At 42.4% G+C, this 24,038-nt stretch overlaps 2 protein-coding genes across 5 annotated transcripts; one reads left to right on the forward strand and one right to left on the reverse strand.

The window, feature by feature from the left end:
- The first annotated feature begins 576 nt into the window (after positions 1 to 576).
- SFRP2 (secreted frizzled related protein 2) lies at positions 577 to 6,694 on the forward strand. Its single transcript, XM_032224710.1, has 3 exons — positions 577 to 1,272; positions 3,435 to 3,515; positions 5,391 to 6,694. The coding sequence occupies exons 1-3, from the start codon at positions 774 to 776 to the stop codon at positions 5,693 to 5,695; spliced, it is 885 nt and encodes a 294-aa protein (XP_032080601.1). The 5' UTR covers positions 577 to 773; the 3' UTR covers positions 5,696 to 6,694.
- Positions 6,695 to 11,145: 4,451 nt separating this feature from the next.
- TLR2 (toll like receptor 2) lies at positions 11,146 to 19,242 on the reverse strand. Of its 4 annotated transcripts, none has more exons than XM_032224467.1 (3): positions 19,159 to 19,242; positions 18,967 to 19,022; positions 11,146 to 14,868 (listed from the first exon to the last, which is right to left on the reverse strand). In XM_032224467.1, the coding sequence occupies exons 2-3, from the start codon at positions 18,986 to 18,988 to the stop codon at positions 12,539 to 12,541; spliced, it is 2,352 nt and encodes a 783-aa protein (XP_032080358.1). In that variant the 5' UTR covers positions 18,989 to 19,022; positions 19,159 to 19,242; the 3' UTR covers positions 11,146 to 12,538. The 4 variants fall into 4 exon arrangements, with proteins under 4 accessions (XP_032080358.1, XP_032080361.1, XP_032080359.1 ...); XM_032224470.1 differs by having other exon boundaries at positions 18,954 to 19,022; positions 19,159 to 19,177; XM_032224468.1 differs by lacking the exon at positions 19,159 to 19,242 and having other exon boundaries at positions 18,954 to 19,145.
- Between the last annotated feature and the right edge of the window lie 4,796 nt (positions 19,243 to 24,038).

The raw sequence follows: 24,038 nt of genomic DNA on the forward strand, positions 1-24,038 counted from the left end.
GGGGGAGAAAAGGAAAAAGGGAAGGAGAGAGGAGGAGGGGGAGAGAGGAGGAGGGGGAGAGGGATGGAAGGCGGGAAGGAAAGAGAGAGAGAGAAAGGAAGGAAGGAAGGGGAGGGAGAGAGAAGGAAGAAGGGAAGGAGAGAGAGAAAGATTGTGGAGCGCGGGCGGCGTGCTTGTTAGCCCCTCTGACTTCAAGGCCGAGCTTTTTTTTCTCTTCCCCAGGCGTACTGAAAGAAGCAACATTTCGGATATGTCCCCGGCGGCGCTTCCCTTTTTGGCAGACAGGCAACAAGTTTGGAGAGGAGCGGGCCGGGAGATGGAGAAAAAACCCCGGAGGGGACCAGCCCGCTCTCAGAGCCGCGGCGCTTAACTTCGATCAGCGCCGTCCGGGCTCCTTTCTGGGCAGCGCGTGGAGAGGCCCCTCCCACTCCAGGCCCCCCAAAGCGAAGCCTCCACGGCCCCGGCGAAAGCCACGACCAATCCCTGCCGGCTTTTGGTCCGATGGTCCCGCCCCCCCTCCCCGCCCTCCCAATCCCCCTTCTCCATTTGCATAAAAAATGCCCGCAGGAGCTTGAAACGTCGAGAGTGCCGGGCAGCGTCTCCGTCGGTGCGCGAGACGCGGGAGCGCTTCGGGGGAAGCTGCGCGTGGCCGGCCGGCGGGAGGGTGAAGCTCGCCGCTCCCCGCCGCTCCCTCCGCCTCGTTCCGCCGCCCTTTCCCCGGCCGCTTCTGCCTTCCCAAAGGGGGGCCCTTCCGCTCAGCTCCCCTCGGCAAGATGCGCCCTCGGCAAGTTCTCCCGCGCCTGCTGGTCCTCTCCGCGGCTTGCCTCGGCCTGGCCGGCGGGCTCTTCCTCTTCGGGGAGCCCGAGTTCTCCTACAAGCGGTCCAACTGCAAGCCCATCCCCGCCTCCCTCTTGCTGTGCCGCGGGATCGAGTACCCCGACATGAGGCTGCCCAACCTGCTGGGCCACGAGACCATGCAGGAGGTGCTGGAGCAGGCGGGCGCCTGGATCCCGCTGGTGCAGAAGCAGTGCCACCCGGACACGCGCAAGTTCCTCTGCTCCCTCTTCGCGCCCGTCTGCATCGTCGACCTGGACGAGACCATCGAGCCCTGCCATTCGCTTTGCGAGCAGGTGAAGAACAGCTGCGCCCCGGTTATGTCCGCCTTCGGCTTCCCGTGGCCCGACATGCTGGACTGCAGCCGGTTTCCCCAGGACAACGACCTGTGCATCCCGCTGGCCAGCAGCGACCACGTCCTCCCGACTCCCAGAGAAGGTAAGAGCCGCTGAGGGCGCTTGGACGGGGCGCAGCCTGTGCAGGTTAAGCAACGCGGACCGCCGCGCTAGCCTCTCTTGGGAGCAAATCCGAAATCTGATCTCCTGATCAAGAAGATCAATAGCAATAGCAATAGCAGTTAGACTTATATACCACTTCATAGGGATTTCAGCCCTCTCTAAGCGGTGTACAGAGTCAGCATATTGCCCCCACAGTCTGGGTCCTCATTTCACCCACCTCGGAAGGATGGAAGGCTGAGTCAACCTTGAGCCGGTGAGATTTGAACCGCTGAACTGCAGATAGCAGTCAGCTGAAGTGGCATGCAGTACTGCACTCTAACCACTGTGCCACCTCGGCTCTTAAAGATAAAGATTTACAGCTTCAGGCTCTACTTTATCCCAAGTCTTCAGAGCGCCAAAGTAGAATGAATGTACAGGATGGATTCCTCTGCAATTGATTATTATTTTTTTATGTTGAATTAGAAACTGCTGTATATTAAGCGGCTTTTGAAGTAAATGGTGATTTGGGGGCATATTTTGAGGTAATTATTTTGGGGCCCATTGACTGGGGCAGAAATCATTCAATGTTATCCTTCCAGTACATGTATAGGGATTGCGATCTTAGGCTGCCACCCCAAGCATCTCAGTGGAATGTGCAGGGAGAATAAGTTTGCTGAGAATAGTGGTTTTGGTAATCTCTTTTAAAAGGATCAACTTTCTGTATATCACCGTCTCTTTTATCACAAATACAAATTTGGAGAAATAAAATGAACTTTATAGCCTGTAATGTAAATTCCTCTCTAAGAACTGTAGAACATCACACCTCAAATTTTCGCATGGCAAAAAAAAAAAAGTATCACAGGACCAAAACATGACCCTTTAACGATAGAAACTAATCCATTTTAGATTTTGCTTTCCTGGATTTGGAAAGTTCTTTGCAGTCTTTTTACACAGAAGCTAGGCTGGATTCCGTAAGACCTTATGTAATTTTAGATATGGGTGTTTAAATTTGTCCTATTCTCATCCTGTCTTATCCTAAACCGGTTCTCAAGCAAGTTTGTTCAAAGTGGATTGCAACTGTAGATCTTATGAATTTAGGGACAGGTTAAATTCTGTAATCCCGAATAAACATGATTAAGAACAAGTTAAATTATGTAATCCAGAATAAACATGATTAAGAACAAGTTTAGGATAGGACAGGATTAGGATCTTGATAAGAGCTTATTTAACGTAAGTATGTACTGTATGCGATGATAGCTTTAAACCACCCTATTTACCCAGATCTGGGATTAAGTCTAAGTGAATGGTATAGTTTGAATGGGTATAGTTCCCTTTTGAATTTCTACTTCAAAAGTTGCACTATGACTTGGAATACTGCTTGTACTCTTAACCATTTGAACTCATTAAATATTGTAATTATGGAACTGTTGTTCTGTAAACTGTTTTCCTAGGAAAATGATAACATTACTCAGTACAGTAAGCCATTTCTATATCAACTGACTAAGTTTTCTGCAGGTACTGTTTGAATAAAAGATAACAGGAGATGCTGAACCTGATAAAATATTGATAACAGGAGCATTACATTCATATTACTGATTTTTCATTCTTAAAAGTTAGAGCCTTCAGCTAGTTTCAGTCTAGGATTAGAAAATTTGTCTTTAGTTAATTTGAGGATGGGGAACATGACGTTCTCCCAGGTTTTGTTTTTTAAAAAATAATGGACTTGGAGAAGGATGATTTCCTGAGACAAACTAATCAGGAAATGCATTTAATCACTTTTTCAGTGCTGGGTCTCCCGATGACTTCCACCAGAGCATTAATTTCTTCCCTCTGGAGGACCTGGTGTGCAGGAGTGTTAGAAAGAGACTTTAATCCCACTCAGAATCCATATCCATGGTTCAATAATCATTGAATTTGTTATGGTATCTATTTAGCCTGGCTGCCTAGTTTTTCTTCAGTTGTTTTTAAATTGCTATTGGGATTGATTAGGTATCTCAAGCTCCAAATGCTATGGAATAAGCCCTCCAGGCTGAAATAGAGTCAAGGATAAGAAAGTCTGCCATAATTTCATATTAAAAGTGTATTTTTTTCTTTCCAAATGTTCCTCTACTTCTTTCTTTTAAAACCCCTCTAAATGTTCTTCTTACAACTTATTTCTTACAGTGCCAAAAGTTTGTGATGCCTGCAAAAGCAAGAATGAAGATGACAATGAAATTGTGGAAAACCTTTGCAAAAATGACTTTGGTAAATATGAGGGAGACACTAGGAGGTTGTTTAGAACTGTTCTTTGGAATAAACATGTTGTGTGCTCTGCCCTTTCTAAAGGTTGTTCTTTTTTCTATACAACATTGTCCACTGTGGCCTCATCTCCTTTCTATGTAGAATGGAGCTGGGATTCTAAAGATTCCTTAGCTGGACATCCAAATTGTTCTAATGATGCTTTAATAGAGGGAAAACTGTATTTTTTTTTCTCTCCGTCATGTGTATTGGTTGTACCTTGTCCCATAGCCGACAACAGAAACTGGTTTAGTTCTCAATAGTTTTACCAGCGATTCTACTTCCATTACCTCTGTCTATGTAAACCAACTGTTTTTCACATTTGGTCACCTTAGGGAGTGATAGAATCCAGGAATTAGGTAGTTGTATACAGACATATATATCTTTTTTATTACCCTCTGAAACTGCCATGTCAGTTATTTCAGAGTTGCAGAAATATAAATAATATGAATGTGACATCCCTGAATTTTCTGATTATTCGCTGATGTGAAATGGAGCCCAGTGGCACAGTAATGCTGGAGGACTTGGTTTTATTTTGTTTCCCTTCTGCCCACCTGCAGAGGAAGGGGACTGAGGAGGGAGGCCTCGGAATATGTCCTGCTATGAATTTGAAAACAGGTTTTATCCTGTCCAGTCCCCATTTCTTATGCAGCAGGGACAGATGGCTTCCTGGGAAGAGTAAAATAGAACATTGCTCCTAACTTTTCCAGAGCAGAAGACAAGATAATGATATGGGAGGAAAGCATATAAGTATTGGAAAGCCAATACTTTGATAGGCTTCACTTCAGATTTTAAGTTGGTGTAACATTTGCAATGTACAACACTGTTACATTAATCTACCACAGATCCCCAACAGCTTTGGCAAAGCTTTCACATTCCATATTAGTAGAGGAATGGGATCTTTTCTTAAAAAAAGATTAATCTGTCTCTTGAAATTCTGACATGCCAGGAAATGGCTGTGAAGAAAACAGAGAATTACAGAGGTAAGACAAATAATGTATCATTTCTGGATAAGAATACTTGGAAAACTCTCCTGAATAATGTAAAATGTGATAAACTGGCATAAGTTGTAAATACATTGTTGTAATTTTATCATATTTTAACTGAAGAAGTTACTTTATTACAGTTTGATCACAAATTTATACAGATTAATGCCCTTATCATTAAAGAATAGCATAGAGAGTGAGTTTTATTCATGTTAACTAGCATTAAGTTTTCATCTGGTATATCAACAAGCAGATATTTGGTTTTTCTTAAGCATGATGCTATCTCTCTCTCTTTCTTTTCCGTTGTTGCATCAAATCTAATGCAGCTATAAATCCCAATTATTTTGTTCACCCCTGCAATAGATAAAATATATTGATTAACCAAAGAGTTTCATAAATTAAGGCAGACTATTTTCAGGAGAAATGAGGATTGCTTTTTCTATGAAAAGATAGATGTTTTCCCTCCCACTCTCTCCGCTTTGGGAGAAGGCATGTATCACTTTTAAAGCTTTTAAAGTAGAAAAATCAGAGTCCTTCAGTATTTGCAACCAAAAAATCTAGCGGGAGAGGCTCATTTAACAAAGATTTTTTTTTCTTTGAAAGTGAAAGAAATACACCCAAAGATTGATTCGGACTGAAATTACTTTCATGCTCTTGGTGGCTTTAGAAATGGAGCCACCTGCTGTCCATTCTGTCAGAACCTGACAGTTTAATTAGCAAGAAAAGACCTCCCTCGCTGGATTCTCTTTTATGTGCCAGAATGAGAGAAAAATCTCTTCTTCCCTCCCCGCCCCTCCCTTTCCTTTACCCCACTCCCCTATCCCTGCTCTGCTCTGCTCCCTATTATCCCTCTTAGCTCTAAAGATAAAAGTGAAGGAGATTGCCTACATCAACGGAGACACCAAGATCACTCCGGAAACGAAGAGCAAAACCATCTACAAGCTGAACGGAGTGACGGAAAGGGACCTGAAGAAGACCGTGCTCTGGCTGAGAGGTGGCCTTCAGTGTACCTGCGATGAGATGAACGACATCAACGCACCATATTTGGTCATGGGACAGAGGTTGGCTGGGGATTTGGTGATCACCTCCGTCAAGCGATGGCAGAAAGGCCAGCGAGCCTTTAAGAGGTTTTCACGCAGCATCCGCAAGCTGCAGTGCTAATTGCTTGGAGTTTCTGGTCACATTTAGTTGCCATGCCTTAAGTTCTTTCACATCTTCCTACCGCAGCCATAAACGCCCGGTAGCATGAAAGACTTGCTTCTTTTAAGAAGAAAAGAGACTCCCCTCCCCTCTAATTGTGTTCATATAATAAACTGTAATTGACCAAATCATGATTTTTCTTCTGTATAATTGTTTTCCAAAATGTGTTGTTTAGAGCTGTGCAAAATGTAACTTTGATCTTCTTTTAATTTTTCTTTTAACTATTCATATTCATTATACGTTTTGTCTGGCTAATCTTTCTGCGTAGGTTATATGTCCATTTTGGGCACCGGAGCCGACTTGTTCAGTTTGGTTTTGTTCCAAGTGAAAACAAATGTGGAAGCCACGGTGTGGGAGATAATTTTAAATGCCAATTTTGCAATTTGGCATTTAAAAGACAAACTTTATTTTAAACTTTCCTCTTAGCAGAAATTGTAACTCAAAAGATGGAAGAACAGAACTCAAGAATATCTTGCGAGTTTCTTTTCCCCAAATCCTCTGCTGAATTATACATGCTTAAGGCCTCTAACGTCCATGAGTTGGTGTGCATTAAGCTTCAATCTAATGCATGCTTCTGTGGGGAAGTGCACTGCACTTTATGGGACTGGCGACTGTCAACATACGTTGCATTGCAAGCTTGCTGCACAACAGTGATAGCCACCTTTGAGACCCCGAGTGCCCAAACTGCACACACGGATTCCCAAACTGAAAGGTGCATGCGCTTGCAAATGTGTGCAGGGCTGCATATGCATGCACATGTGGATATGTGCGAATGTGCGCAGGCCCGTGCATGCACATACATGCATGCACGAACATGTGCGCATGCGCAGCAGAGACCTGAAGACCAGCCGGCTGGTGGGAGGCGGGGCATCTCAACACCGGCAGAGCGGCAAGAGGTAAGATCTTTTTCTTTCACAAGCTTCTGTTTTGTCATTTGCAGGGGAACAGAAGCTCATGAAAGAAACACCACGGAGATCTGACCTGGGGTGACGGTGCATGTGCCAGCAGAGAGGGCTTTATGTGCCACTCTGGCACACTTGCCATAGGTTTTCCATCACGGCTATAGACTATAGCCATCACAATATCTCTATTTACTTTTGAATATTGGACCTAATTTTATCTAACCGGGAATGTGTCATCTAGTTTTATTCATTATACAGAAATTATCCATGTACATGTGCTACTTGTGAAAGAACTACATCAGTAAGTATATATTAATCATTTGCACACAGTATTTTATAGAAAGCTTAGTACTGTTTTAAACGGAAGTACTTTGGTGCGTCACAAATTAAAGGTTTATGTAGCCTACCTGTAAAGTAAGTAGCGGTTATTTGAAAAAAAAAAGTTGTAAAATATTACTTTTAACAAACTTTGTAAATAATCCAGATAAGCCTTATATTCTTGTATATAAACTTTACATCATAGTTTACACTTTGTCGTGTTTTTATCTAGGTTTTGTGAAAACAGCTCTGAAATCTGTAGCTTCTATTTTTATTTTATCTTTTTTTTTTTTGTCTTGGTAATAAAAGACATAGGATAAATTCACTACCTCTTGGGTTAATTAGTTACACTGTTGCACTATTTTAATGCAACTCCAAAGTAGAACTTAACCAGGCCTTTTAAACAGTCATTCACATAATAGTTTATTCCTAGTTAGGCGCTAACGAGTTTTTGATGTATACTAAACTATTATGCTATAATTTAAACAATGTTTGATGATTAATGAGCTTCAATAAAATTCTGCATCATCTAATAATTAAGAAGAGACTGGAGAGTCACTTGTGAAAAATGGTATCAGGTCTCCTGCTTGAGCAGGAGGTTGGACTAGATGACCTTCAAGGTTATTTCCAGCTCCATTATTCTGTATTCACCCAAATATGAATTTTAATTCCTATAACACTGGATCCTGCATAAAAGAATAGAATTACTTTGGCATAAGATGATTAAAGAAGGTAAGATCTTCTGAGAGATGAAGCCGTAAATGCTGGATAGGTCTCAGGCTTTTCATCGATTATTGGCCTGTCAAACTTGGGAAGACAAGAGGATTCTGACTACATGTTTTCCACATCTTTTCTTTGGTTAGTCTGGCATACAGAAGTAAACTTTGCACTCCAGATTTTTCAGTTAGGTGCAAACTGTTCTTTTTATTTTTAAAATGTGTTTATATGATTTTGGAATACATGATTTCTGGTGGCTATGTAACTACCACCATGGAATTGTCATGTAAGCAATATGGAAGCAGTTTACTCTTGCTTCCTTCCAGAATTTTTTCCTTTTCGTTTGCCAGATTTTATATGCTGGCATGGAAAAATGGCAACCATTTAAGGGCAGATTTTTTCATACGCACTTTCTTAGTTACTGTTTACTGAGACTATATAATGTGCCATAAAATCCCTATTCTGGTTGCTCCCATCCCAGTTTTGTTGCAACCGTTTGAAGAAAAAAAACAGATGAAATGTAGACTTCAAGAGCACTGATGGGAAGAACTTAATTTAAAATGCTTTGGACAGATTTTTTTTGTTTTACATTTTATGCATTATTTTTCTTTTAGCTTTTTTCCTGTAAAGAACAACTGCGTATTTTTCTTTCTTATGATAGTATTTCAACTACTTTGCAAAGGTTCCCCCCCCCCCATTTTATTCTAGGAAGAATCAATTATCTTTCACACAGGGTCAGTGACCAGTGATCTGTTAATCATTTAAGAGTAAAGAAAGGTTCGACACGCCATGGATCCTCAAATCCAATAATTTCCTTGTCCCTGATCTCAAAGTACACACATTAGGCACGGTGACCCTTTGACCCAAGGAGTACAATCCACAAAGATTTTTATTCAGGATTCCAACTCTTAGACATTTTTGCAACGAAGTGTAAATATATACATAATTTCCTGGTTCAAATGTCTATATCCAGGTGCATGAATACCACAGATGAGAAAGCCAGGCAACTCTGGAAGCAAACCGAACCCTGCTCCTTTCTACAAGCAGTGAAAGATCGATGCTCAAGTGACGTTCCTTGATGGATTCCAGGGCTGGAGTGCAGAAAATTCCAGCTCTCCACAAGAACATTGGCATGAAATATCCCTTGAAAGTGGTCCCAGTACAAATATTTAAACATTTATTCACTAGCACTGTCTAGTATATCTCCAGGGCCATGCTGAAAGCAAGTGATGATGGGAGGTAAGAAGATGAAACTCAAGTACTTTGGCCACCTGATGAGAAGGAAGGACTCATTGGAGAAGAGCCTAATGCTGGGAACGATTGAGAGCAAAAGAAGAAAGGAACAGCAGAGAATGAAGTGGCTGGATGGAGTCACTGAAGCAGCAGGCGTTAGCTTAAATGGACTCCAGAGGACGGTAGGCCTGGAGGAACATTGTCCATGGGGTCGCGATGGGTCGGACATGACTTTGCAACTAACAACAACAGCAAAGCAGAACTGAAGTAAAACCCTATTCCTGGGTGGTGGTAGTTTTTTTCAGTTTCTGCTCACATTGCAAGCAACAGGGATGCCCTTTTTTTTAACATTAATTATTTTAAAGTCAAGAGTATAATGCATCAAATCCAGAAATATCTTCCACCTATCCAGCAGCTATGCTACCTATTAGTTTAACATCTCTTAGACCAAAGATGACTCACGTGCAGGCCATGCCCATCGCAGCTCCGGGAATGGAAAAAACATTGTGAAACATCATGTGACACGTTGAGTTTGAGACCCGTGTCTTAGACATTAAAAGAGCTTCTTTGTTGTAGGAGGCAGAGCAAAAATGTTTCTTGACCGTAATGTGAAGATGTGTGGATTTTGACTCCGAGAATTTCACCATCAGCATGTACAGGTCCTCAACGTATGACCACAATTGAGTCCAAAATGCATGTTGCTAAGGGGCACATTTGTTGAATGAGTTTTGCCCAATTTTACGACCTTTCTTGCCACATTTCTTAAGGGAATCACTGCAGTTGTTAAGTTAGTTACATGTTTTTTAAGTGAATCTGGCTTCCCTCATTGACTTCACTTGTCATTTGACCCCAGGGCACTGCAACCATCATAAAGATGAAAATGCAGCACTGCAGGCTACTTCAGCTGACTGCAGTTCTGCAGTTCGGCTGTTCAAATCTCACTGGCTCAGGGTTGACTCAGCCTTCCATCCTTCCGAGGTGGGTAAAATGAGGACCCGGATTGTTGGGGGCAATATGCTGACTCTGTAAACCGCTTAGAGAGGGCTGAAAGCCCTATGAAGTGGTATATACGTCTAACTACTATTGCTATTATTTCCTCCCCACTTTCTCTGCAAGGGTTTGTGATATAGTGATGGACAGACCACCAAATTATAGAAACTTTGAAATCATGTGTTAATATGCCACTTGGTTCATCCTCAGTACTCAAATAGATGTTGAAAATATCCTGTGTTGAAATAAATGTCTTGTCAGCTTTTCTGTATCATTTTTAGCATTACCAAAACGTTTTGCCCTTATCAGAATAATTATGGCCACAACTCCACGCAATTAAATGCCTTCAACTCCTTTTGGAATCAGTAGAGTTTGCACACTTCCAAGACATAACTGCCATAAATGGGAAAACCTAGAAGGCATATTTAACTTTACTCCCACAGAAATCATTTTTAAAGGTTTTTATTCCTGCAGAAGTTGGCTATAGAAAGGACTGAATGGCTGGGGCAGGGGTGGGTTCCTGCCAGTTCTAACCTCTTCTGTAGAAGAGGTTCCACAAATCTACTGTGCCATTTAGAACCGGTTCCAGCTCCCCCCGCCCATCCGCACCACACTTGCTCCGCCCACCACTCACTGATTGGCTGGCTCACCTATCACCCCGCCCGCCTCTAAGAGTCCTATCTAAATCCTAAAGGCTTAAAGCTGTCAAATTTGAACACCTGTGGGGTTTTTTTCTGAAGGGTTAGGGGTGCAAGGGTCTTGTAACTTAACAGCTTTAAGACTTGCACACTTCAATGCCAGAATTCCTGAGCCAACATGACTGGAGGAGGAATTTTGGGAGTTGAAGTCCACATGTCTTAAAGCTGTGAAGTTTGAACAGCCCTGGGGTTTTTTTTCTAAAGGGTTAGGGGTGCAAGAGTCTTGTAACTTAACAGCTTTAAGACTTGCGTGCTTCAAATGCCAGAGTTTCTGAGCCAACATTTTGGTTGCTAAGCAAGAGCATTGTTAAGTGAGTTTCACCACATTTTACAAGTTGATCACGTCTACCCAGTCACATAACTGCCAAGCCACTTGCACTCAGTCACATGGCTGGCCAGCCACTCCCACAAAGTAGGCCACATCTACAGAAGAGGTTCTAAAAAAATTTGAAACCCACCACTGGCTGGGTCCAATGGCAACTAGATATAGCTCATTGTTTTAGCTTAACAGTGTTATGGATTCTTGTCTCTTTGCTAAGAATATAAAAGTACCAAAGAGTTATGTACTTTATTTAAATCAATAAGTGCAAAATCTTATCAGAAAATACATTTTTCATACATTACAATCAGTAAACTAAAATAGCTCCAGGAAGTGCTTTTTGCCCTTCAAAAAATAAATGAATCTTAATGCAAATGTGCTGGTCATTTTCTCAGACACTGAAGACAACAGGAAGTCTAGCTTGTGGTTCATCTTAGGATACATTCAACTAAACAACTTATTCATTTTATGCTTTTAACTGATTTATATGCTGCCTATCTCTTAATGGCTCTAGGGAGCTTTCAAAAGATAACAAAAACCAATAAAATGCCATCTAGCAATTGAGTGATTATCATGGTTGTTTGCTCTTAGCAATCACCAAATCCTAAAACACTATAAAATGATGTACATTACAATATATTTATACTTGTTTAATATTTAAACAATAAGCCATCATACAATATATGCTCTTGTTCAATACTGAATGTGTCAGAATATTCATGAACTGGCAGAGACATGGTAACAAAGTCAGCCAATGAAAAAGCATTGCAACTAAGTCAGCCAATTAGGGCTGTTTGGAAACAGAAACTTAAGCTAGGAGTCTGGGCGTGGCTTTGCTCTGTGCTCAGCTCTAAAACCAAACTAGTCTGGACTTGTCTGCTGATCTGGACTGAAATGAAACTGTTCTCTGCTCTTTGTATTGTATATATTATTTAATGTCTTATAATGTATATAAAGACAAGTTAATGAATCCTGCTGAATTAGTTACCTGTGTGTGCTTTTTGGATTTGATTTCTGCAACTCTGACATAATGTAATAGATGCTTTTTTTAAATAATTAATCATGACTTAAAATCTATCTGTGTTGGTTCCCCTGCTGGCCTCATTTAATTGGCATACCTAAGTTAGCTCAATGGATATATCATACTAAACACAGTGTGGCTTCTTTGAGTTGGCTTATTGTGCTATGTAGTCCCTGTGATTTATAAATCAAGATTTACAGTTTAGCATGGTACATGAATTCAGGTAAGATCTTACTGAATGTATCACAGTTAAGCAATAAGTGGCTTAATGCAATCCATAAATTTCATCTCTCACTTCTCTCACTCTCTCAATTAATTGGTTCTCTGCTAGAACCGTACTTTAGCTGCTACACACACCCCTGCTAATTTCTTCTTTGTCATAAATATCAACAATTGGACAAAAGCTAGTGTTGCAGGTCCCCAATATTTCTGCCGAGAGAAAAGCAGTCAAGATACATGATGACAAAAAAGTCTGGAGTTCAAGGAATCACACTTGCCTCCTGCTAACGGACTACTCTGGACTGTATATCCTAAACCATAACAAATTCTTCACAGCAGAGGTGCTGCTAAAACTAATGGAAAGGGTGTATCATACCAACTTCTCACCTAGCCTTTTATTGCCATTTTCAAATTAAACCAAAATAACTGTTGTTGATCATCATCATTTGGCCATTCAAGGTAAGTTTTGGTACTCATTAATTTTCGGAGTTTGCAAAACCTTTCCGGGATTGTTTTTGTCGAAATAGATTCCAGGAGGATCAAAATGGCTGTGTCATTGTTCTCATCAAAAAAACGGAAGTGGGAAAAATCCAATTCGTACTTGCACCACTCACTCCGTACAAAATTCTTCGAAAGCACAAAGAGGGTTTTAGAGCTCTTCTCAATGGAGTCAATAATATTGTCTACAATCCATTTGCCAGGCATAAAATCTCTCTTATGAAGACAAAGTTTAAATGGAGGGTTTGATTGCTCCAACATGTGCACCATAATATTTTCCACCCATTCAGAGTCTTGTTCACTGTAGGAAACGAATGCATCATAGCAGACTGCCTGGTTACGGGTCCTTTGAGGTTTGCGCTTTGCTTTGAGCCAGGCCAAAGTCATGCGCATATACCAAATGACGTGAAACTTGTAGCAAAGAAATGCTGACACCAAGATGATCAGAATTATCAGAATACAAAGGATGGAGACAAAAGTACTGAAATGACAGTCAGTCATTTGCAGCTGGGCAACTCCAATCCGCTCCCCTTTTACATAATCTGGAAAATCACAGATGTAATTCTCAGGCCAACCAATACAGATATTATATATTCTTGGATAAGACTGTACAAAGGAAACGAATTCACACTTGCATTGAAAACTGTTATAACCGGCATCCAGCAATTTCAGTTCCGGAAACTTTTCCAGTTCGTGCTCATAGAAACCAAACACATTGTTTTCTCTAATAGTCAAAAACCTTATGTGAGGGATGAAGGCAGCATCTGGTAGAGTTTTTAACCTATTGTTTTTAAGGTAAAGTTCCTGAAGATGAGGCAGGTCCACCTTAAAATCACTGAGTAAATTGTTGCTTGCATCCAGAATTTCTAAAGAGTTAGGGATGCAACCTGTAAGTTTCTCTACTTTACAGCCAGATATGTTTAAATATTTCAAGCTTTTTGGCCAATGGCACGATTCTGGCATGCGTTCCAAGTTGTTCTGACTTACATCTAGGTTAGTAAGATGGACTAAATGAGCCACGCTTCGAGCCGTCCTATCAAGATATGTCAAAGAATTTTGACTAACATTGAGAGTCTGTAGCTTAGGCCAACTGCCTGGGCAAAATGAATGCTCAAAAAACAAATCCTGAAGCAAATTCATATTGAAATCAAGATACTGTACTGAATGGAACCTTTTTGCAAGTTCGCAAGGCACAAGAAAAACTTTTGTGTTTTCAATGGTCAGACTGGTAATATTCTCTACAAGATACCATACGGATGAAAGATCTGAAAATAAATAAAATGATTCTATTGTTAAATTACTAATTGTTATTATACGTAAATTACTAGAAATTTTCTGTCTACTAAAAAAGTGCCCAGTACCTTGTAATCTGCTATCTATAATTTCTAACTCTTGTAACTGGGTCATACCAGACAACACAGGAATTAAAGAAACAACATCACTTTCTAAAATATCACTATCTCTAAATCCAAGCTTTTGAACAGTCATCGGAATCTCTTTGAAATAAGGGATAAGGGGTGAAAGGTGTATATGTCTCAGTTCAAGAAACACCGCTGAATTTTGAACATCAATTAAAATCCGATACAATATGGAGTTGACAGTAACATTCAAAATAATGTGATTTATGCGTTCAAGAGACTGTAGAGCTCCTGGTGAATATTGTTTAAGATTCTTTCCTTCAATCTCCAGTTCTTCAAGAACTGAAATTCCTTCAAAATCTTTTGTCTGTAAAGAAGAGAATTGATCATTTCCCAAGTATAGATATCTCAGCTTTTGTAAGCCAGAAAATAATGGAAATTTCCCAAGATTTGGGTAGGAATTCCCCTTTAGGTTTAATTTTTGTAAAGAAGAAAGCTTTCTGAACCAAGAGGGTGACAAATAGGTCAGGTTATTCCATGATAAATCCAAATGCTCCAGCTTTCCAAGGAAGTCAAAGGCATGCTCATCAATTGTCTGAATTAAATTGGATTGAAGCGAAAGTGTTCTAAGATTGACGGCAAACTTTAGGTCAACATCTCGGATATGCACAATACTATTGAAGGCCAGGTCCAGTCCCAAGACAGCATCTGATAGGCCCAGCGGAACAGCGTGCAGACTCTTCCCGTGAAAATTGCAATCAGCAACGTCACAAAATGGGGTGTTCTTTTCATCAGAAAGACTTTTAGCTCCAGCAATTGAGATCAGCCAAAGGCTCCAAATTGGCAACATCATGAGAGTATCTAAAAGATTTTTTTTTAAAAAAAATCAATGTTATAATGCAATAGATAATACATTTGATAATTTTCAGTAGTTTGGTTATAAAAACAAGATGCAGTCAATATTAACAAATATCACACAGAAAGCTAGAGGTACCTTTAATTACAGCTGGACATTATTTCTTATGCATTCAGCTAGATCAATCCGGGGACCACTGGTGGGCTGCAATGTCATTGGGGGGGGGGGGGGTCCAAGAAGAATTGATGCACTCTTAAATCTTGAGATAAGTCTTGTTGGTCCATGGCCACAAAGGTATTTAAAGGGGTCCATGGTGAAGAACCACTGAACTAGTCTGTATAGCAACCACAGAATATAATTTATACCCCATTATGATAGCTGCCTTATTCAACAAGGGCATGTTTATATCATTTGGTTCAACTCATAGCTCAACCCATATTTGGGAACCCAAAGCTTCAGTAACTATACAAATAGCTATTTTTTGTTTTGTTTTGTTCCTAATCCCAATTCCTTCTTCCTTGGAAACCAGGATATACATGTCTGGCTTTAAACACTGGAGCACAAGAGAAAATAAAAGACAAGTATAGCAAAAGGACAAAAGTAGTTCGCAAAAATGAATACGTTTGCCCAGTGGACAGAGTTTATTTTCCAAATCTGTTACTGTTATTCACAGGAAACAATTGTGAAGACTAAACATTCAGGTCAATTTGACCTCTGTTTCAAAGAAGAAACAAACTATTTCCTGCAATAACCAGGGGAATAATAATGTGCCCAGATTTCAAGCAAATTTGAGCACAAGGCAATGAACAGTGTGACTGCAATAGAAGAGTGAAATTATATTATAGATTATAATAAATTATAGAATCCAGAAGACCTAAAATGGTGATGTAGTTGCAATCCTTATAATAGCAATAGCAATAGCAGTTAGACTTATATACCGCTTCATAGGGCTTTCAGTCCTCTCTAAGCGGTTTACAGAGTCAGCATATTGCCCCCAACAATCCGGGTCCTCATTTTACCCACCTCAGAAGGATGGAAGGCTGAGTCAACCCTGAGCCGGTGAGATTTGAACCGCTGAACTGCTGAACTGCAGTCAGCTGAAGTAGCCTGCAGTGCTTCATTTAACCACTGTGCCACCTCGGCTCTAATGAACTCATCCCCAAAACATTTCATTTTTCCTGCATTTTAATTCACCGCTTTCATGATTACCGTACATCACTTACTTAATCACTCAATTATAGAAAGACAGGTCACCTTCTTATGCTCTAGATTCCCTTGAATATTCTGTGAATGCCATCCCCATTTCTCTGTGATTAATACTCATTGAAGAGACAAACTATAGTACATTTTTATCCATTCATTTCTTGTAAGAGTTAAGCATGCACAGCCAACATGATTATCTCTTATCCCTGCAAAATGGAGCAGGCTACATATTTTTTTCAAAGTTTTTTTATTTTTATTTTCACATAAATATCCACAAGTATACCATTATATCTTGACAAACACTGTCATGTGTTATCCAATATTATATCAATTCTTCTCACCATCTACGCACAATAACTCTCCTTTGCTCTTCTGCTTTCCATATACCATATTATACCCTATTCAACAACACTACCTCCTCTCCCTCTTTCCCCCTCCCTACTTCCTTTCTTCCCTTTACCATCTCTCTCTTCTCTACTTCCCTTTCCTCTCTCCTTTCTTCCCATCTCTCTCTACTTCCCTTTCCTCTACTTCCCTTTCCTCTCTCCTTCTCCTCTCTCCTCTTTCCATGGAGCAGACTACACATGATGACATGTTCTACTTCTGCTTTAAGTTTAGACACCAAAGAACCACAAGTAAGGAATCTTGAAATGATCTCTTGCCCACAGATTCTTTTCCCTTTCAAGAGAGTTTCCCCACTCAGCCAATCATATCTCTGAGGTCCAACAGACTAAAGGAAAAGTGGACTGTTAAATAGATAGGCCATGTGGAGCTGTAGCTCTATGGGAATGGCTGAGGATGCTCCAGCTGCAATTCTAGATAAATCACTGCCAATCCGTGTTGAAAATATTAGGTTGAATGGACCAGGGATTTCAGATAAAGCAACTTCTCTTGAGTTCAAGATTCAGCTTCTTAAGAGTGTACTCCAAGGACCAGTAGATCTATCACTATCACGAATGTGGAATGGCAAAGAACATGACCATGATTAGCAGTCCAAGTTGTATTAGCAATAAGGAGTGATTTTATTGTCATAATTCTACTTCCACCAGTGTTTGACAGTCACAGGTCCTATTCATTAGGAGCACATCCAGATCTTCTTTCTCTGCCTATTCCCCAGCAACGCAAACAATCACAGGACAGGAAAGCAGCAGAAACTGAAACTAACATGTTCTTTCAGCAAAAGGGTAAAGTCTAAACTATTTATAATTTACTCCTCTTTCTCTTCTCTGTGCTAACAGACAAGTGGAGCCAGGGGAAAAAACAAAACACCTACTACTACTACAGCTACTGCAGACGTAAACATTAGGAAGGCAGCAGCCAAAGAGTGGCATATTTTTATTAGCAAAGGGATTGTACAAAAAGTGTTTTTATTTTCTGGCAAAAAAAAGAAAATAGTCCTGCATATGAATTAATCACGCCTTGCACAGTACAAGAAATGTGAGGATTCATAGTATGATGAATGATAGAGTGGGGTTTAGTCTAGTCAACAGTGTTGCTTCACGCTACATTCAAGCTACTACATATGATATTACATAGCATGAATGTAAAATATGTACGAACATGCAGTACATGCCCACATATAACTTTGGGTTAAGTGCTGTATGGATACCTGACCTCGTCAGTTAAGGGCAAATCAAATGGGTCTTTGTAAGTCCCATCCCTATATAAAATGGAGAAGCAGTTTTTCTACAAAACTCATATACTCCCCAAAGCATTATATTCATCTTTAAGGTTAAAAGCACAGATTAACAGAGTTGGAAGGGACCTTGTAGGTCATCTAGTCCAACCCCCCCCCCAAAAAAGCAAGAGACCTCACACTATTTCTGACAGAGGGCAGTCCAGTGATGAAACTCCCACAATTTCTGAAGGCAACTTCTGTTCCATGGGTTGATTGTTCTAACTGTCAGAAAGTTTCTCCTTATTTCTAGGTTGAATCTCTCCTTGTTCAGTTTCCATCCATTATCCATGAGAAGAGCCGAGGTGGCGCAGTGGTTAGGGTGCAGTACTGCAGGCCACTTCAGCTGACTGTTATCTACAGTTCAGCGGTTCAAATCTCACGGGCTCAAGGTTGACTCAGCCTTTCCATCCTTCCGAGGTGGGTGAAATGAGGACCCAGACTGTGGGGTGATATGCTGACTCTGTAAACCGCTTAGAGAGGGCTGAAAGCCCTATGAAGCGGTATATAAGTCTAACTGCTATTGCTATCGCTATTCCTTGTCTGGCCTTCGGGTGCCTTGGAAAATAGCTTGACCCCTTCCTCTCTGTGGCAGCCCCTCAAATATTGAAAGACTGCTATCATGTCTCCCCTGGTCCTTCTCTTCACTAGACTAGCCATGCCCTTCAAATGAAAATTACAAGCAAAGACACTACATGTGATATTACATAGCATGAATGTAAAGTTTGTATGAATATTCATGCCCACATAAGACTTTGGGTGCTGTATGGATACCTAACTTTTGTCACTTATGGGCGAATCAAATGGATCTTTGTAAGTCCCATCCCTACATAAAAGGGATCAGTAGTGTTTTTACACGCTTCATATATTCCCCAAAGCACGATATCATCATTTCACCTTTAAGATTAAAAGCACGGGATATTTTCCCAGCCTATTCCCCCCCCCCCCCAACAAGTCGCCTTAGAAGGCTTCCGTGTCATCTGTCCAAATATAACTTAAGCACCAACTCAAGACTGCTCGTGTCCAAATCATCCCCGCTTCTTCGTTTCTTCTTCCTGCACCTGTTAAATCCCAATTGCTCCCCACGGAAAGGCACGAAACATAAAATGAAAAATAAAAACAAAAGCACTTACTACGCCTCCTTGCTTGTTAAATCCCAATTGCTCCCCATGGAAAGGCACAAAACACAAAATGAAAAATAAAAGCACTTACTACGCCTCCTTACTTAAAACTCCCACGAAGGGCATTCTATACGCCGAAGTGCTTGCTTGGGAGCGCTTCCTAAACGGAGGTTTAATCGTTTAAGAAAAAAAAACGAAGCGTTAAAAGGAAGAGCGAAGCAAAGACACGCCTCTGGCGTTGGTACTCAGTCGCCGAAAGCCCCCCCTCCCCTCTCTCCTCCCGGCTGCTTTCATACAAGCCTCGCAACGTCTGATGCGCTTCCTCGGAGGACGGTCGGGACAGCCAGCGCGGCGTCCCGAGCGGAAGGCAGCCTTTAGGGACGTGGTGGGTGGGTGGGTTGGGCAGTGGCTTCGCCTCAGTCACGAATACAGATTTAGACATCGAAATTTCCTTCCCGATAGCCACGCCTCTCGCTCTCCCCCCCCCCTCGTTCCCCCCCACTCCTTATGCTTGGGAATTCTCCCTCTTTTAAGTTTTTCTGCCCAAACTGGCTGCTCCAGGATGCCCTGCAGTAAAGGGGTAGCCCTGATTTAAAGGAACGCTGCAGTCTTGCCACATTAATTTTTTTATTATTATTATTTTGCAACCGGCACAGTTAGCTTTCTCCAAAGTCCCTTTAAAAAACTCTGTTATTCTGTTATTGGGAGTTTCACTTCACTTAAGGGTTGCAGGAACTGGGTATGTCTAGTTTAAAGAAAAGGAGGACTAGGGGAGACATGAAAGCAGTGTTCCAATATCTCAGGGGTTGCCACAAAGAAGAGGGAGTCAAACTATTCTCCAAGGCACCTGAGGGTAGACAAGAAGCAATGGGTGGAAACTAATCAAGGAGAGAAGCAACTTAGAACTGAGGAGAAATTTCCTGACAGAACAATTAATCAGTGAGTTGAGTTTGAGTTTATTGGTCTTGTATGCCGCCCACTCCCGAAGGACTCTGGGCGGCTTATAATAAACAAGGGAAGGGGATAAATAAACAAAACAACACTTTAAAATACACAACAGTCACAGTTTCCGTGGGGCTGGATATTTCGAAAGCCCCCCCCCCCCCCCCGGCCTGCTGGAGCAGCCAGGACTTAACGGCTTTGCGGAAGGCCGGGAGGGTAGTAAGGGCCCGGATCTCCACGGGGAGGTCGTTCCAGAGGGCTGGAGCTGTGACAGAGAAGGCTCTTCCCCGGGGAGTCGCCAGCCGACATTGGTTGGCAGATGGGATCCGGAGAAGACCTAACCTGTGAGATCTAATCGGTCTATGGGAGGTAATCGGCAGGAGGAACAGCTTGCCTCCAGAAGTTGTGAATGCCCCAACACTGGACGTTTTTAAGATGTTGGAGAACCATTTGTCTGAAGTGATGTAGGGTTTTCTGCCTAGGCAGGGGGTTGGACTAGAAGACCTCCAAGGTACCTTCCAACTCTTATTCTATTCTATTCTAAATGAATTCACATATATTCTTTTGAGATATAGGTAAGAGCTTCCTGCAGCTCCCTGCCCACCCCACTTGACAATGGGCCATTAAGATGTCCAAGCCAGTCCCTTTACATAATAAAGAGTTCTCCCCCTTCAGATCCAGGGTGATGGGATTAAGGCATGATTAGCCTTTACCCACTCTTCACATGGCATCTGAGAACTCAACCAAACCTGGATTCAAAATACAGCCTAGAGAGTTGCCCCTGCCCCATGGGAGTCTGATAACCAATCAGAATACATTTCTTACACAGGAACAGGAAACAGAGAGGTGGGGCTGAACAGTTTATAAAAAGCTTATAAAAAGCCCTTCCTTGGCCCTTCTCTTCCTCACCCAACATTGAAGCATGTGATCGCCTTTTCTGTTCCGGACACAAGCCATGTGGTCCTGTCCACCATTAAACCATCTTTCCAAGCAGCCTCCATGTCTCCAGTGTCTTTTTCCCCACTTGGAGCCAAATGTCCAGAAGGACATTTCTTTCAACATATCATACAATGCCAACCATCAAAACAGGCTATTGCTCATCTCCATTTCTTGGTCTATTATTTTCTGTTATTGTTTATGACTTTCTGTGGGATTGTCCATCTGGACTTGGGAGAGTCTAGCCCATATATCAGTGGTGTCAAACATATGCCCGCAGACCGGATGCGTTCACGAGCTAGCCACCCCAACCCCTATTTTAGCAAAGGGGGGGGGGGGAAATGGTGATACGATGCGTGTTTGACACCCTTGTCATACACTGTGCACAATGCCAGCTACTGATGTTCCTGTCAGCATCTTAGACCTTGCCACTATGCCTTGTCTCCAAGGCTATTTTGCATCGTTTGCACCTTAGGTCCTACCAAATTTACTAGCCCCCTTTTTTAAGCTGACGTTCAGCGTCTGGGGGTTGCACTTGGAATGGAAGCTTCTACACATTTTGAAGGGTTTTCAAGTCTTCACATTAGTAGCCTATATGTCCTACTTTTGGCCACTTCACTATACCAGGGGGATATCTGATGACTGTCTGCCTGCAGATGATGGCCCAGAACTTTTGAAATTAAACTAATTTATGTAAACTGAAGATTACATATAGATCTAGATCAGAAGTGGGTTATTCAATAGCAATAGCAATAGCAGATAGACTTATATACCGCTTCATAGGGCTTTCAGCCCTCTCTAAGCGGTTTAAAGAGTCAGCATATTGCCCCCAACAACAATCCAGGTCCTCATTTTACCCACCTCAGAAGGATGGAAGGCTGAGTCAACCCTGAGCCGGTGAGATTTGAACAGCCGAACTGCAGAACTGCAGTCAGCTGAAGTAGCCTGCAGTGCTGCATTTAACCATTGCTCCACCTTGGCTATTCCAGGTTTGGTCCGGATTGGGCGAACAGATAGTAGCGGCAGGGGGAGGCTACGCCAACCAGCCTGGATGCTTCTGTGATGTGCAGAAGTGACACGCAAGTGCTCACGAACCAGTAGTAAAAAGATTGGTAACCCACCACTGATCTGGATCAGGTGCAGTATGGAGTGGAATGTGTTTAGTGCACCCCTCTGATAATTATGGGTGGTTCGTAAGTCTGATTCAATTAGAAGCTGTTTGCTGTTTTATTGTCATACATAGGTCTTTTGAAAATTCCAGCTCTTTTATTGAAAATTCTGTTTATTCTTATATGGTTAGTATTATGTTTGCAGTATTTGGAGAAATCGCAACAATAATGTTAAGTACTGAGTCTACCTAGCCATTGACTTACATTGCTAGCTACTGATTGGCTGAGATGTGAACAGCAAGCTGGTGGGAGAATCCCGCTATCCTATTGGTTAAGCGTCTGACAGCTCTAGTATAAAAGAGCTGTCAGCTGTCTGTTTTGCTTTGCTGTTTGCCGGTTCGAGGTTTGCCTTACATTGAGCTGTATGTCACTGTAAATAAAGGATGTGTTAGCTTCAACCTGCCTTGCCTCAGTTTCCTGTCTGTGTCGTTCTCCCTACAGAACACTGGCGACGAAGGTGGGATCAGGTCTGAGGTAAAGGAAAGAAGTGAAGTCACTGCTAGAGCTGCCTCTAGTCACTGGTAACGAGACGTCGCTCCAAGTTTGATTCGTCACGTTCCGTCCTTCTAAGGATGGCTAACCTGCCAGAATTCATGGCATTCAGCCCGGCCACTGAAACATGGGACGCTTACCTCGAGCGGTTCGAGTGCTTCCTGGAGGCAAACGACTTCACCGCTTACCGCTTACCTCGAGCGGTTCGAGTGCTTCCTGGAGGCAAACGACTTCACCGGTTTGTCTAGTGGCCGTAAAAGAGGCTATTTTCTCAGCGCCTATGGCCACGAGATGTTTGGAACAGCCAGGGCTTTAGTGGTGGCCCCTCAATGCCTTGGGAGATGCTTTTGGAGAAACTTAAAAATCACTACTCTCCAACTCGTGCATAGCCAGACGCTATGCGTTTAGGTAGAGGACCCAGAGAGAAGGGGAATCCATGACTGAATACTTGGCTTTCCTCAGGACAGCGGCCCTACATTGTGACTTTCTTGTGTTGGACGATGTCCTGTTAGAACAGCTGGTCTGTGGTATCAAAGACCTCAGACTTCAGTGATGTTTGCTGGCGTGAAAAGAGCTGAGCCTTCAGGCAGCCATGGCATATGAAATGTCAGACAAATCCACCACAGAAATTCAGAGATTTCTGCCACTGGCCACCCATGCCAGCAAGGGCCACACTGTGCACCACGACGAAGTTGATGATGAAGATTTCTTGGGCGACAAAGAGGAAATCAGCCACCTCAAACTGGCAACCCGAAAACAACGAACTCAAACCTTTTTGCCTCAGTCAGGTTGCCTCAGTTGTGGCGGGAGCCATGCAAGGTCAGTTTGCAGGTTCAAAGCCGCCATCTGCCAGCGGTGTGACAGGAATGAACATTTGGCCAAGGTATGCAGGGCGGCTATGCCAATCGCTGACCAGCTGCCGGAACGTTCCTTGCCCAGACAATTTTCAAAACGGCTTCCAAAACATCGCAAAGATTGTTTTGCCATTGCGGGTGACCAACAGCACTCTGAGTGGGCCGTCAGCCACGCGTCCCCAATGAAGCCAGCCCTCAAAATCTATTTGACTGTTCACATAGAGGGAGAGCCCTGCAAGATGGAGGTGGACACTGGCTTTTACAAATCCCTTGTCTCGTGGGCTACTATCAAACAAATAGTGCCCAGCCTTACTAAGGCTAAACTCAGGCAGTGCCCGATCTGCCTCAGAGACTATCAAGGGCAGCCAATTCCTATCATAGGTTGCGGCACGTTCCAGATTGCCAGCCGAAATTTCCAGGGGCCTCTTCCCCTCATCATCATTGATGGCCATTTGACCAGCCTTCTGGGGCTGGACTGGTTCTCCGCATTGGGGCTCAACATTTCTGGCATCCACTCCAATGTTCCAGACTCCTTCGCCGCGCTGGCCAGTGAGTTTGCAGATGTATTTGACGACTGGCTCGGTAAATATACGGGGATACCCATTTCATTTAATTTGGACCCCCCAGGTGGCACTAATACGCCTTAAGCCTAGGACAGTGCATTTTGCTCTTCGGCCCAAAGTAGATCTAGAGTTGGATAAATTAATTGCGCAGGGGGTGCTGGAAGCAGTGGGCCACTCTCCCTGGAAAACTCCCATTGTTATACCTATCAAGCAAGATGGG

The sequence above is a fragment of the Thamnophis elegans genome, chromosome 9 (genome assembly GCF_009769535.1).
Source record: "Thamnophis elegans isolate rThaEle1 chromosome 9, rThaEle1.pri, whole genome shotgun sequence".
Taxonomy (NCBI): Eukaryota; Metazoa; Chordata; class Lepidosauria; order Squamata; family Colubridae; genus Thamnophis; species Thamnophis elegans.